Source organism: Synchiropus splendidus, chromosome 3 (assembly GCF_027744825.2).
Source record: "Synchiropus splendidus isolate RoL2022-P1 chromosome 3, RoL_Sspl_1.0, whole genome shotgun sequence".
Lineage (NCBI taxonomy): Eukaryota > Metazoa > Chordata > Actinopteri > Syngnathiformes > Callionymidae > Synchiropus > Synchiropus splendidus.
This window is the reverse complement of record NC_071336.1, coordinates 5,498,985-5,514,421: the sequence shown is the minus strand read 5'-3', so window position 1 is coordinate 5,514,421 and position 15,437 is coordinate 5,498,985. Positions and strand designations below refer to the sequence as shown.

The 15,437-nt window shown below is 41.0% G+C and overlaps 1 protein-coding gene across 5 annotated transcripts; it reads left to right on the top strand.

Annotated features, from left to right (window-relative positions):
• The first annotated feature begins 140 nt into the window (after positions 1-140).
• Positions 141-13,753, top strand: mfsd8 (major facilitator superfamily domain containing 8). 5 transcript variants are annotated; one of them, XM_053860302.1, is made up of 16 exons: positions 6,573-6,919; positions 7,005-7,174; positions 7,250-7,330; positions 7,402-7,464; positions 7,551-7,733; positions 8,788-8,940; positions 9,005-9,068; positions 9,144-9,234; positions 9,309-9,450; positions 10,960-11,064; positions 11,153-11,252; positions 11,329-11,533; positions 12,410-12,487; positions 12,552-12,654; positions 12,728-12,843; positions 12,922-13,753. In XM_053860302.1, the coding sequence occupies exons 2-16, from the start codon at positions 7,007-7,009 to the stop codon at positions 12,998-13,000; spliced, it is 1,731 nt and encodes a 576-aa protein (XP_053716277.1). In that variant the 5' UTR covers positions 6,573-6,919; positions 7,005-7,006; the 3' UTR covers positions 13,001-13,753. The 5 variants fall into 5 exon arrangements, with proteins under 5 accessions (XP_053716280.1, XP_053716278.1, XP_053716279.1 ...); XM_053860301.1 differs by having other exon boundaries at positions 6,573-6,946; XM_053860305.1 differs by lacking the exons at positions 6,573-6,919; positions 7,250-7,330; positions 7,402-7,464; ... (10 more) ...; positions 12,728-12,843; positions 12,922-13,753 and adding exons at positions 141-512; positions 597-676; positions 862-905; ... (9 more) ...; positions 6,062-6,081; positions 6,464-6,524 and having other exon boundaries at positions 7,005-7,070.
• Positions 13,754-15,437: the final 1,684 nt, after the last annotated feature.

Sequence of the window (15,437 nt, the reverse complement as noted above, 5' to 3'; positions counted from 1 at the left end):
GTTTTAGAATTCTTTCAAATTACGAAACTTTACGAAAATGAACCCCATTTATGTTATTCGGGTACTATAGTCACCTTTCACCAGAGTGTATTCAGCATTATTATGTAAAAATGTTCTCTTTGTCGGTTTTATTTTTTTTAACACTAAACCGGAAATTGATCCATAGCGGAATAGCGTTTGGTATCATAGTCCGAGTTATGACGATTTTGAGAGATGTAGTTTCTGACATGGACTACCTTGACCGTTCGAAAACGCTGTGTATTGTTGTTCGCCACCTGCGAGCTGTTTTGCGACGTGCCAAATGCTTCCGGATGTTAGCCAAACTTGCTAGTTTTCTTAGCTACGAGTTGCGGGTCGCTATTGTCGCTAGTTCTATGACCTGAGTGACAGCCACACATAGAACTACTCTTTTTTTAAAAATTTATTTTTAACTTTATACTGCTTTAAACAGTCATGTCTGAGTCAATTGATCCCGACGAAAATACTCCATTGCTCAGGGATGATGCAAGCAGGTAAAGAGAGTTCGACAACTATCTACTTAGTCGTCCAAAAAGTGACTGTTTAAATGGCCTTTCGTTTGTGTCCGTGTACAGCAGTGGGTCGCTGGATAAAGACTATCGCTGTCGATGGAGATCTATCAGAGTCATGTACTTCACTATGTTCCTGAGCAGTGTGGGTGAGTGAGCGTTGATGTCATGTTTTTGCCTGCTAGATGATTGACAGGTACGTTGATTCTGACATGAGATATCACATCGCTTGCAATTACAGTAGATGTATTTACAGTGCACAGGCGCATGACAGGTGCGCTTGTTTATTCGTGCACTGGCTACTTCAAATTGTTCTCCTATATTCTCGTCCCAGGTTTCACCATTGTCATTACGTCCCTCTGGCCATATTTGAAGAAGGCAAGTGAGATTACTGTAACATTTATTATTATTACTTTGTATTGTGATTGTTGTGCTGATGTTGTAGGTTGACGACGCTGCAAATGCTAGCTTCCTGGGATGGGTTGTTGCAGCATACAGTCTTGGTCAGATGATAGCCTCCCCTTTATTTGGACTGTGGTCCAACCATCGACCCTGCAGGGAGCCATTGGTCTGCTCCATATTCATTAACCTCTCAGCCAACATCTATTACGCCTATGCATACCTGCCTGGAAGCAACAACAGGATCCACATCTTAATGGCCAGAGCCTTTGTTGGTTTTGGAGCAGGTACTTCTGATCTTTTGTCCCCGTTCCTGCATTTTTAATCGTAATCATCGTCTACTGATGGCAGGGAATGTAGCCGTCGTAAGGTCATACGTGTCTGGCGCAACGTCGCTAAAAGAGAGGACGAATGCCATGGCCAATATGAGTGCTTGTCAAGCGCTTGGGTTTATTTTGGGACCAGGTAAGTGCAACTATACTGTAAATATTCCAAAAGGAGCTGCCTCATAAGTATTGTGTTTTTGTGCCAGCCCTGCAGGCAGGTCTCTCGTTCATTGGTGAAAGTGGTTTCATGGTTGAATTAATACACCTACAGATCAACATGTACACGGCTCCTGCTTTACTGGCCGCTTTATTCGGCCTCATCAACATCCTGCTGGTTCTCCTGGTACTTAGGTGAGACTCTTCATTACTGTTATGTTACATTCTAAATGTTAAACTTATACTAACAATTACATTTTTTCTTGTCATTATAATTCAATTTGTCTCCCATTTTCCATCTGCATGTACTAATGTGACATCTCGGTAGCATACATCCTATTTTGAATGTTTTAATGGCTCGAATTCTGTTTTCAATTTTGACCAACAGAGAGCATCGCGTGGGTGATGATGGAAGACACATCCCTGCCATTAACTACGCACCAGAAGGTACAGTGTTTCTGGTGAAGATGCTTGCATTGAGATGGATATTTTTGTTCAAATAATGTTTTTTTGCTCTAACCATGCATTTCTTTCGCCTCTTCTTTTAGACCAAATCGATGTTCGTGATGAGCCAGAAGAAGCCATTGATCAAGTAGCAGTTCTCACATCCAACGTCCTGTTTTTTGCAGTCATGTTCATCTTCGCTGTTTTTGAAACGTCTGTATTTTGTTGGATGTGAAAAGTACAAACATGCGATACATCCTAATATTTCACTCATGCATATATATTTTTCAACATGTAGTATTGCTACTCCGCTATCCATGGACATGTTTGCCTGGACTAGGAAGGATGCAGTGTTCTACAATGGCATCATCATCTGCTGCATCGGGTTTGAATCTATCCTGGTGTTCCTGGTTGTCAAAGTGGCATCTCAAAGGTCTGGACACTAATACCTTGAACATAAATTTGTCACTCTGCTTTTGAAATAACTGATTCATTTAACCCCATCAGATCCATTAGCATATGTGGGGATTATAATTTAACGATACGCTTTTGTTGTAGGTTTGGAGATCGTCCAGTGTTGCTTGCTGGCTTGGCCATTATTTTCTGTGGCTTCTTCATCCTGCTTCCATGGGGAAACCGTTATCCTAAAATCCAGTGGGCAGGTACACGTGTCCTTTCCCCACACCCTATAGCCCATCCGACTCCAGACATTAACTCTGCTTTGCATGGTTCCAATTTTATTTGTCATCCTGATGTCTCGAAGTTTTACAGCTGTCATGCTGTCTAACAATAGATGTGAAAACTGTGGCACACACATTTGGCACTCATATAAATGATGTTTGGAGACTTTGGAGAATTTTATTATTTACTTGTTCCCTTTTTCTCACTGAAACTGCTGTTGGGGTGAAACCAGGGCAGCTTAACTAACAGTCAATGTGTATTGTTGGAAACATTATTTTGGCACCATGCTATATTAATATGCTTGATGTTATCATGTTTTAGTCCAATTTTTATGTTCAGCAGAAAAACGCTTGAAAATCTGACACCATTTCCTTTTGCTCATCCGGTAGACGTGACAAACAACTCTCTGATCAGTAAAACACAGGGAGCAAACCTGCCCTCCAACTCTTCAGTGGAGCCAACTGGCTGCCCGTTTGAGCAGATCTGGTGTCAGTATACCCCTGCTATCCATCTGGCACAGTATATCTCCTCCGATATCCTGATTGGAGTGGGATACCCAGCATGCAACGTCATGTCCTACACCCTCTACTCAAAAATACTTGGACCCAAACCTCAGGTATGTTTCGCCCCAGTTTGTATGTTGATGAATACAGGTAATCCAAACAATAGTTCGAGCCTGGTAGCAGTAACTTTCTGTTCAATGCTCCACTGGCTTGGTCTACTCACTTTAAACACGGCTCCAAGAAATGAAGGGAACTGTGAACACGAGTCAGCCACATGCCTGGGATATAAACCCGTCTGCTTGACAAGCTGCACTGATCATTGTAATAGCAGTGGACTGCAAGTGGATCATGCCAGAGCAATACATATTAAAAGAAACACTTGCCTTAGGCGCTCAAATATACACAAAATACAGAGACTTTGAGAACATTTGAGTCACTTTTAAGCCTTAGGTTTGAAGGTAACATGTTTTGGAGAAGCTTGATGTGAAATTGCTTGATAGACCATTTCCTGCATACGGATGATCCCTGGCGACAGTGCTTTCACCTTCTAAACAAGCAGTGTATCCAATACAAAACAGTTTCAGATATGGCGGTTTCTGTCTCCACGTAAACGGCATCTAAGGAACCAGTCAATCAGACCTTCATAGAGTAATTCTAAAACAATTTTAGGGGTTGCAAAATATCTTTTAAGATTTCTTAGATTCAGACATCTGGTCGGCGATGCCATTTTGGTGAATGACCTCGGACCTTTACCTGAATTTGAGCTTGCTTAGACAGCTCTGTAATCCATAGGTTAAAAGGTAAATGAGTTCAATCCAACAATAATAATTGTTAATAATTATTATTAATAATAGTTCATAATAAAACTCTTATTTCTGCATCCCACATGGTGTCATTAATATTTGCAGTGATCCTGTTAAGTTCCATCGACGCGTGTTTTGGCATTGATGACTTCCATTGTCGTTGTCCACAGGGTGTGTACATGGGATGGCTGACGGCATCAGGCAGCGGTGCAAGGACTTTAGGACCAGTATATGTTTCCCAAGTCTACACCCTCCTTGGACCACGCTGGGCCTTCAGCTTGATCTGTGGGATGATGGTTGGGGCAGTCGTCCTTCTTGGCTGTGTTTACCGCAGACTTGTTGCTTTTTCTGTTCGTCATGGCAGGACAGTAGATTGATGACAACGTAGATGTCTGAACAAAAAGACAAAATCTTTTAAAGCCTCAAGCAATTAAGAAAGCCAGTTTAATGTGGGGCCCTGAACTGAAAACCAGCACTTCTTAAAATGCTCCTGTAATCGTTTTAAAGGTGCTAATGCTACTGACATTGAGATTGCTTGCATTAAGAATGTGAAAGGTCCCATGTAATTCAAATTAATCTCATTTTAAAAATCAGATCTGTTGTATGGGAGCTTTGCACGATTGCTACTTCAGTATAGTTCAGATGAGTGTTTTTTCCTTCTGATCTGTCGAATATTTGGTGGTCTGGTCATCTCTTTTGACCATGGAGTTCATCAGTTGTATGAACCCGGCACTCATCGATATTTGGCTGTTGATGAAAAATTCATCTGTGACTGCTGTGGTTCACAGAAGCTGATGTAATCCTCCATTGATGTCAGCTGGAAATGCATAACGTGTACCTTTTTGTGGAGTTACCTAACAGTTGCTGTGATTTAAAATTGAGCTATACATCTTTTTTTTATATTTATATGAAGATGAACATCATTTTTGCTTTTTCTTATTCATTTAAAACATTTTATTTTTATGGACAACCACTGATGTGAATGGCAGTCGTGTAGTTATTGAACCAAGAATCTCATCTGCAACATTACAAATATTCTTTGAGCTCTGCTAGACTGCATCACTTTGTGAAACTTGATTTCAGATTACAGTCTTATGCTTTTGGAAATCAATCTCAGGAATAAGGTGAGTTTTACGCATTTTTGCACAATTATAGGAAATAGTTATTGTTCCAAATAGTAATTGACAAACGACTGCATTAAAGTTGATTATGATCACTGACAGGATTTTTGCTTGCTTTTTTTTACCCAATTCACTGCCATAGTCACTTGTTCTACCCTCTTGCTGGTGTCTACTACGTATCCCGCTTTTCTGGTTGATCATGTGAATTTTGCAAGCCTCCTTTACGACTCTCTCAGGATGCAGAGGGTCAGCGAGTTCAGCCTCTCGTCCATAGCTGCCTTCTCTCCATGTGTCCTACAGACAACTCATTTTCAGAATATCATTCTTTCAGTCGCTCTTCAAAGCTTTGAATGACAGTGTTGTTCGACATCCCTCCTTCTTTATCATGGACTTGGAGGCGCTGATCCTCACACCAGCTGCTTCACATTCAACTGTAAGATAGTTCTGTGTGAACTGAGGTTCTCTGTTGCATCTCCTTTGATTGGCTAAAGTACCTACTTCTGAGCATCCGTAAAGTAATAATGTAAAGTGACAGAAGTTGTACTATCTGGGTGAAATGTACACCATATGTGGTCATACACCACGTACATTTCCGTTAGGGGCCTTGATCTGACATCCATTGCTTTCATTTTTTAGTAGTTTTCTGTTGTTAGAACATAATCATTTTTCTGACAACTGCCCCAATTAAATATATTTTTTATTTAAAAAAACTCAACTTCCTGTCCACTAATACATACCGGGAAATATACAGCAAGTTATATAATTGTGGAACATAATCCTACAAAATATGTAAAAACGATGTCTCAGAGCGCATGCGCAGAGTAGATACGAAACGCCGTGGTATCCGTTTCGCAACGGAAGTAAATGAGTGAACGATTCGCGCTCGCGGCAGAGATAGGTCTGTCGTCTTTACTGATTTATTTGTACCGTTTGTTTTACACACATTACAGTAATGTTCGCTGGCGGCGGTTACATGCCAAGAATGACAATAGTAAGAGCTGCACAGGGTAAGAAACATTCTTGACTGTAGTCTCTTCCACCCAAGAGCTCACTTCCATTTCCTTACAAGTTACAGTCCGTCTTGTATTTTCTTTGTTGCAGGTCTACGTAACGGCGGCAGGGTGAGTAGTCTCAGAAACAATCAACCAAAACAAAACATGAAAAAGAAGAATGTGCAGTCAACTCACTTTTCAAGAATTTAAACTTTTTCATCGTTGTCATCTGACGGAATATTTCTCCTTCAGTCGAATATCAACATTGACTCGAGTTCCTGGTTTATAATGGTTTATAATTCTTTCCGCGTTGGATCGAATGAACGTCCTTTTTTTCCCTTCCTTTTCTTTGACTGAAGCAGTTTCCTTTTCCCGTGTAAAGAAAGTGAAACAAAACACTTAGACATGTAAGTCCCCAAACGACCAGGTCATCACGCTCTCAACTCTGCGTGTGTTGTCTGGGGAGGTGGTTGTTGATACTGTTCACTAACCACATTCTCTCTTTTGCCAGCAATCTGTTGTGACATTCTTTGATTCCCGGCCGCGCATTACCCAGCTAACCAGAGTTCTAGGTATAGCATTCTTATTCTTGTTACTCTTATTTGTAATTTTGATGCAAAATAATCATTTCAACCTGAAGTCTGAGGACAACACTGCATTTATTGTTTTTGTGGCTTTAAAGATCGCATTGATGAGTGGGTCATAAATGATTCATTTCCTTTATCAAAGCAGGGATTTGTGTGATCACAAAGGCCCATGTCCCTTGTGTTCCTGTTTTGGGGAGAATGATATGTAAACACATTCCAAACTCCATATCATTTGCGATAATATAACTCCCTCTGTGGTATAAAAGTTGGACTCACCACTTGTACCTGCATGGACAAACTTGTGTATTGTTATATTGCCCTGATAATGTATTTTATATTTGGCTCCAAAGAGCTACGCTGAGTGTGTGCTTCAACATACAGTTGCGTTTGCTACAATACCTAGTGAGGTATGTTTTGTGTACGGTTGGACCTAATAATGTTAAATTTCTTATTTATCCTCTGCAGGAATGAATTATATCCCACCTGAAGATGACAACTATGAGTCTGATGAATGGTTTGAAAGTTGTGAGGATTATTATGACTGTGACGGGCTTGCCAGCACTGAATGCACCACCAGACCGTTCGGATCTTTTTACACTTCTCCACTTCGTAGCATAACAGAGTTAAAAGAAAGTGTGAGTTTGCATACACAGTGCGTTGCACCATGTCTACTCAAGGGTTTCAAATGTAAGTGTATCATCCCTATCTAGGATGCTGAGAGAAAAGGCAGATTATTGCAAGAAGAAAAGCAAAACAAAGACAAAGCAGAGAAGAAGCGTATTAAGAAAAAGGTAAATTACTATTTTTTATTTCCCTCACCTGTGATTTCTATTTCTGTTCTCATTTTTTCCTCACTCAACAGAGGCAGAAGGAAAGAAAACAGCGTGACAAAGCAGAGAAGGAAAAACTGATGTTTGCAAAACAGGTAATAAAGTCTTAATTTAGACATGCATATTTCATTTCCCGAAAATTCTTTCACTCAGCTCTACAGTCTTTTCTTTGCGTTGGAAGGGTGAGGATGGTTTACAAGAGCCAGTAGCCAAAGAAAATGCCACAAAGGATGCATGTGAAGAGCAGAGTGACCTTTCTACAGATGAAACGGACAGGGGTGCTCATGGCGCTACACCAGCAAAGGATACAAATGTCGGTCAAAGTGACTCCAGCAACGAAGGGGATAACCCTGGCGACACTGAGGTAACTGGTCATTTATGGGTTTTCCTAAAAATGATGTTTTTATTTATTTATTTTTTTGTTTAGCTAATGCAGAGGTCCTCACAAAAATAACTTAAAAAATTACTGAAAGATTAACCGACTTGGATATATGAAATTGTCCCCCAAATGCTGATGCTTTTTAAGCATTTGAGCAAACTTGGTATTCTTATAAAGACCAAAAGTTATTCATAACCCATCAATTTTGGAGTAAAAAAACAAAATCACAGTCCAAAATGATTCACACCCTGTCTCAATAATCAATTGTAAACCCCTTTTTTTATCGCAGCCTCCCAAGGATTTGTATAATTGCTCGCAAGCTTCTTGCGAGAATCGTCAGAGTTCCGGACCATTCCTCCCATGCAAATGTTTCCAGGTCTTTGAGTTTGGAGGGTTTCCGTGCTGTCACCCGTTCATTGAGCTCCAGCCATGAGTTCTCGACGGGGTTTAAATGACGACTCTGGCTTGAATATTTCATAACATTAATATCATTGTCCTGCAACTATTTCTTCACAACCTCGGCGGGGTGCAGATCATTTTGCTCTTGATAGGCCCTACACTCCCCCAGGTTCACTGCTGCATGCTTTGCTTCAGGTTTTCTTCAAGAGTTGTGAGATGTTTGTAAACAAAGATGTTTATCTCGGTTTATAGGCTTTACACTCCTTTCGGCAGATAAACACATTTCTGTCACCAAAAAATCTCAGTTTTCCACAGAAGAAACAAGCAGAAGCTTTTGTCTTTCTTCACGTATGTCATTGATGAGGTCAGACGAGCTTTTACATGCTTGAAGCGGGGGAAACGCTTCAACTTTAATTTTGGACTGCATTTTTATTTTTCTTCCGCCATTTTATTTACACTTCCTGTCTTACAAAATGGTCAGGGTTTCAGACATTTTAGTGTGTCCTATTTAATTAAAATCAGAAGTGAAATAATACCTAGCTGAACAGAAATAAAATTATTTTTATTTGATGTAGGTACATACATCCACACGTGTGTGTATCCATTTGTAATTAGATAATTGATATTTTTTCTCTGTCAGGAGCTGGATTTTTCAAGTACTTTTGTAAGTAAAGCTGCTGAAATTGTGAAGCGTAAACTGGATCAGAAGCTGACCAAACCTGACCAAAGAGAAAAAAAAAGCCAAAGCAAATGTCAGAACCTTCCTGATAAACCAAAGGACGATACTAAAGAGGTCAGTTTTCGAAGCCTTGATTGAACCATAAACATCATTCATTGAAGCGGCATTTTCTCAACAGGACTCAGAAGCTCACATCAACACCACTTTGGAAGAAAACGTTAAAAGAAGCAATGAGCTGGCATGTGAGTTTGTTTTGAACATTATTTTGCCCAAAATCATTCACTGAAGTGTTAACCATTTCCTATGCTTTCTTCTAGTAATTGGAAATCAATATGCAAATATTGGCGACTTTAAGATGGCAGTGAAGTTTTTTACTGACGCCGTTAAGTATAATCCAACAGAATTTAAGTAAGAGTTGTCTGCTCTTCCCATAGTCTCTCGGCTATTGATGCAGAGTGTCTGACTGCTTCTGTCGACTGCAGGCTGTTTGGAAACCGTTCCTTCTGCTATGAAAAGCTACAAGACTACGAAAGGGCCCTGGCTGATGCCGAACTGTGTCTGAGCATCTCTCCACGCTGGGTTAAAGGTCTGTTTAGGAAGGGCAGAGCTCTGGCAGGTCTCAAGGTAACAACACGCGTGACACACCCTCAAACACTGATGTCTCTCTTGATTTTAAAATGTTTCGGTCATGGAAAATCAGAGTGAAAGAATGAGTCAGACTCTAAATCACTCATCCTCTGGGCCAAGAATGTTGACCTTTACATACAGCTGACAGATACTGTTCGATCTTATGCCTGACTTCGACACTCATTGTAAGATTTATTGTGGTTTTTAAATAGGTGCAGAGTATCTTAAAGTGAGGGACATGAATCACCTTCTAATTATTTTGTTTTCCATGCCTCCGTGCTGTGGTGTTCAACATTCTCCAATGTACTTTGTATCTCAAGAGCCGTAACTGTAATTGAGTTCCTGAATCCAAAATCAAGGCCGTAAAAATGAAAAAGTCTTAAATCAAATTGTTATAAGTCTTCAAAAAAGGCAAACATCGAACATTCTGTGGCCGAATATTTGCTTTGAATAGGACGACTTGACTTAAGAGTGTGTTTTTTTTATATTCAAAATATGCATCGGAGTTGATAAGAGCTCTGTGAGACCGAGAAGAAGCGACATCAAATGTGGCAACACAGTTGCTGCGGTGACAGCGCAGACTCGCTGCCGTGTCGGCTGGTGACCGAACAGGAGTGGATCAACACAAGTGGAAATGACTTTGAAATTATGACACATTATTCACACGTTTCTTCTTTATTTGATCCTTTTTTGTTGACCATGGTGTCAAATATCTAGTATATGATCCTCTGTATGCAAGTGCGAGAAAAGAACTTCAACCAAACCATCTAGAGTCTTCTGTTAACATTATCAGCCGATTATATAATTGGAAATGTTTTTTTTTTACTTTCTAACACTTTCTGACAAACATGCGTATAAATATGTTCTTGTCTGTTGCATTTTAAGAAAATAGTAAAAAAAAAACAACACATTGGATATTCAGTATTATTTGGTGGTCAGTCCAGAATTTTATATTTAATTCGGCTTTGGCCACAAATTTTGAATTTGCTGCGTCTTTTCTTAAAAATGTGAAAAAAGTTTTTTGTAAGTTAGCTTCAGATTTCAAATATTTGGTAACATTTATTTATGTATTAAATGTCATTTACAGATTCAACTTGAAATGGTATTAAAGGTCTTGAATGTAACTGGCCTTAAGCTGTAGGAACCCTGAAAAATGGGAATGAAAGAAGAGCTTGTGTGTTGCATCTTTGTATCTTTAGTGAGACCTTGAAACATCTTCATGTTCACATGAACTGAAATATTCACCAACCTAATATTTGAGTGTTTGCATGAGTCTGCATAGAGGTACATGTCTGACAAAGTGGGGTTGACAGTACTTGTGTTGTGGACTTGTTCCGTTGACCTGTTGTTCCGCCTCTCTTGTTTAGACAGATGTTGCATGAACACTGATACGCAGTGATCTGTACTTTGAACCACGATCTTGTGCAAATTCTCACTTTGAGTTTTTTTTCTCTCAAATAATGAAACGCTTTGTAAAAAATGGCTTTAACAAATGTCTCTCTTCAGAGGTATGCAGAGGCGTCCCAGGCCTTCCGCGAGGTTCTGAAGCTTGACATGAAGTGCACTGAAGCGGCTCAGGAGCTGATGCATGTGCAGATAATACAACTTATGGTGTGTAGTCAATGCTGGACACATGTGCAAATGTGTGTTGTTGAGGAACAAGATGCTGAGTGTCATTTGGTGGTGCTTTTTCCTCTAGGAATATGGCTATACCAGAGAGCAAAGTACCAATGCCTTAATTATTCATGGGATGTTTGATAAAGCTTTGGAGGCCTTGTCCCAACTAAAGCAACACCCAAGTACGTTTCCGCCCCTCTATAGTTTATTCACTTGTTTGTTGATTTGTTTTGTAAAAGATATCAATGTGTTTTGTAGAAGTAAGTAGCGGAATCCTCCCTCGTCCTCAAGTGATCAACGCCACCGGGACCTCTCCAGTTCTCTCTGCCAACCCTGCTCTGCCCCCACCTCACGCTCAGGAGGCGTCAGCACAAAGTGCCCGCTCTAAACCAGCCAAAAGTCAGCCAAGTCCAATTCCTCCTTCGGTAAAGACCAGTAGCAGTGAGAGCAATCCAGCACCGCCGTAAGTCAATCGAAAAGCACCGTGTTGATGACAACAGCTGTTGATGGTTATGACGCTGTGCTGCCCAGTTTCACAAGCTGTATCTCCAGAACACCTCCCATGTGAGATGTTCTGCTCATCCTGGGAACATCTCGGAACTCCTGGAGGAGCCGGAGATGTCGTTTGATAATTTCACTGGGTGTAGTACTATCCTTCTCCCTGCTGTTGTCCAAGCCATCGATGAGAGTCATTCATCCCAGCTCACCTAAACAGTGGTCTGTGAAATGGTCGATATGGAGCGTGTTTTGCTGGGATTTTCTTGTTGTGGATGGATAGTAATTGGGTAGAATTTCACTAACAGAAGTGATTGACATTTTCGTTCCCTGTGGGTTCAGGATGGTTTTGAAGACTTCCTGATTCACTTGGCTTCCACTGCTCACTCGCCCAGCTCTGTCCAGAACAAGCCAGAAACTAGACTTAACTAAACACACGAAGAAGGGAATCACTAAAATAGTTTGACCTCCATATGACTATGGTGAAAAAATGTGCTGTGAAGGGCATTGAGTTGGTTGGTTCAGTGTCGTAGTGGTGAACGCAAGAGGCGCTAGTTCAGTTCCTGGTAGGGAGTATATACAGTATATATATATATATATATATATATATATATATATATATATATATATATATATATATGGTTACGCCTTGAGCACACACAATTCTTGTCTCCTGGATTTTGTTGTATTCATTGTTCATTGCTGGTTGCAGGTGCTCATAATGTGCTGAAATGTTTGTTTTAGGTGCTACGGATGTAAAGTCTGTGCACATTTTGCAATGGAATAAAACTCTTGGAATGATCTATGCAAAGTGGTGTTTTATTATCGCATCTCTCTGTTTCAGTAAGGAACTGTTTCCGGTGTGGGTGGGAAACGTGATGTCTCCAATGACTGAGTTCACCATTACTAACCTGTTTGAAAGGTAAGGGTCTCCCTCGTCCAGAAAGAACCAGTGGTGATGGTAACTGACTGTCTGTCCTCTGCAGCGTTGGGAAAGTGCACAGCGTGAAGATGCTCAGTACTCGCCGTTGTGCCTTTGTGAACTTCACTAAACCAGAGGACTGTGACGAGGCAATCAGAAGATTTCATGTGAGTTTCAGGAGTTGAGGCCGTTTTCACCGTGTTGCATAGTCTCCTGACTCGATGGTGTGATGATCCTCAGGGCTCCATGCTGAAAGGAATTAAACTGGCTGTGAGATATCCAGACCGGTTTCCACAGGGCATGGGAATCTCCAAGTCTGCGCTCAAAGCTCAGTCTGTCTCCGAGGAGCACGTGGAGTAAGTCAGACCTCCTCATCCTGAGTTGCTCATGGAAGCGTTGGAAGCCGCCTGTAACAGCAGTGCTTCTCACAACAGGTATCCTGCAGGGGGAATTCAGTTCAGGCGCAGTTGCAACGCTAACGGTCCTGATGCCAAAGCCTACAAACAGACCTAAGGGGAGGCACTTTTCCTTCCGAGACCTGCAACTGGTTCAGAAGACAGACGCATCTCCATGCTTTGGTTCTACGGGTTCATCTAAGCAAATTCCATGCCGAAGGAATCAAACAGCTCTGCAAACGTTTTAGTCTGATCATATGTACATGCTGCCCATGTAAAAGGCCACAACTAACCATACCATGCCGTCTTTATTCGAGCGTAAATCTCCTGTTACATTTTTCAGTGTTGTGTGTAATGATGGGTAGATGAGGTGTCATGAAATGCAGATTGAACAGTGTTTTAATTTTCACAGGCTGCATGTAGACATGACGTGAGGTTTTATTGATTTACTTGTTCAGGTCCAAAGATTTTACAGTAGTCAGTGCCATCTTGTGCCTCAGTAAACCCCATCAACGCTTCATGAAGCCCCATCGACCCATCATGACTGCTTGTTGCTAATTTAGCCCAACACTATTGCTAAGGTTTCGGGACACTAAAGCCAGTACTGTTGATGGATGTATTTCACACTTGCAGTATTGCACAAGAGCCTAAAGACAATCATTGTTTACCGAGCAAAAAGAGTGGCAGAGCCATACTTCCCAAACAGCCGACAGGTTTGGGCCAGATTTGGGGAGAGGCCGACGCCGCTGGCATAGCAAGTTGTATAACAACTGAGTGTGGGCCAAGTCTGGCAAGGAATCCGTCTGATACGCTCCTGTCTCACACAATTGTATTGTAAACCGCAGATGGTAATAAATTCTCACCTTAAAAATGTTTGTCCACTGGCTCAAGTGTCTCATACTCCTCCACTCCTCAGTCAATGTGGCGTTTCAGTTCATAGGTATAGGTAAGTACTCAGAACGTGATCAACGCTGGTGGAAAACTGTTGTCAGATTTAAATGAGTAATAAGTGAAATAAATGTTTTCAGCAGACCTTCTGCTGGTACTGATTGATAACAATATTTATAATCAGTTGATGGTGGCAAGAGCTATTTTTAAATAGTGGTGATGAATGAGAAATGACTGATACTTGCAGTATAAATCATGATTGTGAAGTTGTGTGGTGATAACATGGTGAGTACCCACCGAGCACCACCTCCAGCCCCCTGCATCAGCATTTGAGGTTGTCCCATTATGTACTAAATAGTAAATGAAAGTTTGTACAAAACCTTGCTGTTCTTTCTGTTATTTATCTATCTGCGTTGTTATCCTTCATGTCTAATGACACATCCCTGTTTTTTCACACCTAACCTTCTTGTGCAGGTTTGGCAGCATGGTGCCTGTGGCGACAACAGAAGTCGCTGACAGAATTGTTTAGATTTTTTTTTGTTTTCTTGACTCATCAATATAATCAGTGCATTGGAGGAATATGATTTATCGTCCATAATGATAATAATAATAGTAATAACAAGCCACAATGTTTTTCTTAAACTACATGCAGCAGAAAGGGTTTTGGAGCAAATGGAATGAATCAATCACAGATCATTTTACAGAGATTTTACGCATTTCCCGGGCATCATTTATTATTATTTCGTTCCTACGATTTTCTGAAGCGTGCACACGCTTTATTATTATTATTTTACCATGTCAGGTCTGGGACTGGGACAGAAAAAACAAGTATATATATATATATATATATATATATATATATATATTTTTTTTTTTTTTTTTTTTTTGTCGCGGTTGTACTTGAAAATACGCGTCCTGCCTAACTCAAGTTCCTCGAGCGAAGATTTGGATGTTCTCCTTACCTCCGCTAGATGGCAGCATAGATCCGGACTTGACGTGTAGGTGAACCTACTTTGGCAGACACTTTTCTTGATATAACACAGCGCGTGAACAATGGGTTACATTTCAAAAATACAGACAGTAAGACATTAGACTGAAGGTCTGAACCTTCTTTCAACTAATGATGGCATCCTTTGGTGCTGTCTGACTCAGCTCTTCACGCACTTGCTATCTTCAGGAGTTCTATGACCATTGCAGTGGTTGGTTTCTTCCTGTAGAGTGATGGTTGAGGGATGAACACTACCTTGTGGGCTGGTACCAGCAACATCTCTCTGGTATTTGTGCACATCTCAGCGCTTGACTCAGACAGCTATGACTAAATGCAGACACAGAAGAGGACCTCTGTGGGAGGGTCCAGATGCCACATGAACACATGCTCCACACCGCCAACTTCGAGGAGAACCAGGCAAGGCAGGGTGCCCACTGGTGAGGTCAGGTGACACTGCAGAATGAAGCTGTAAGATCCTGTTGGTGGTTCAGAATAAAGAGGTCGGACCCAAGGTCAAGTGCTGCTGATCAGCCTCATCTGGGTCACCAAACTGAGGCTGTCTGATGTTTGAGACTCAAAGCCTAGCGTCCTAACGTGCATCAGAAGATGGTTCAGCCCAACACCACTCTAGGCCAGAGTAGGCATTGTTGTTGCAGGTGAGGACGTGTGCAGGATTGTG

Bases quoted from the DNA above. Each gene is read 5' to 3' on its own strand.
- mfsd8 (XM_053860302.1), top strand. From the start codon at position 7,007: ATGAATTATATCCCACCTGAAGATGACAACTATGAGTCTGATGAATGG. The intron at 12,655-12,727 runs GTGAGTTTCAGG...GATGATCCTCAG, and splicing joins AGGCAATCAGAAGATTTCAT to GGCTCCATGCTGAAAGGAAT. The intron at 12,844-12,921 runs GTAAGTCAGACC...TTCTCACAACAG, and splicing joins GTCTCCGAGGAGCACGTGGA to GTATCCTGCAGGGGGAATTC.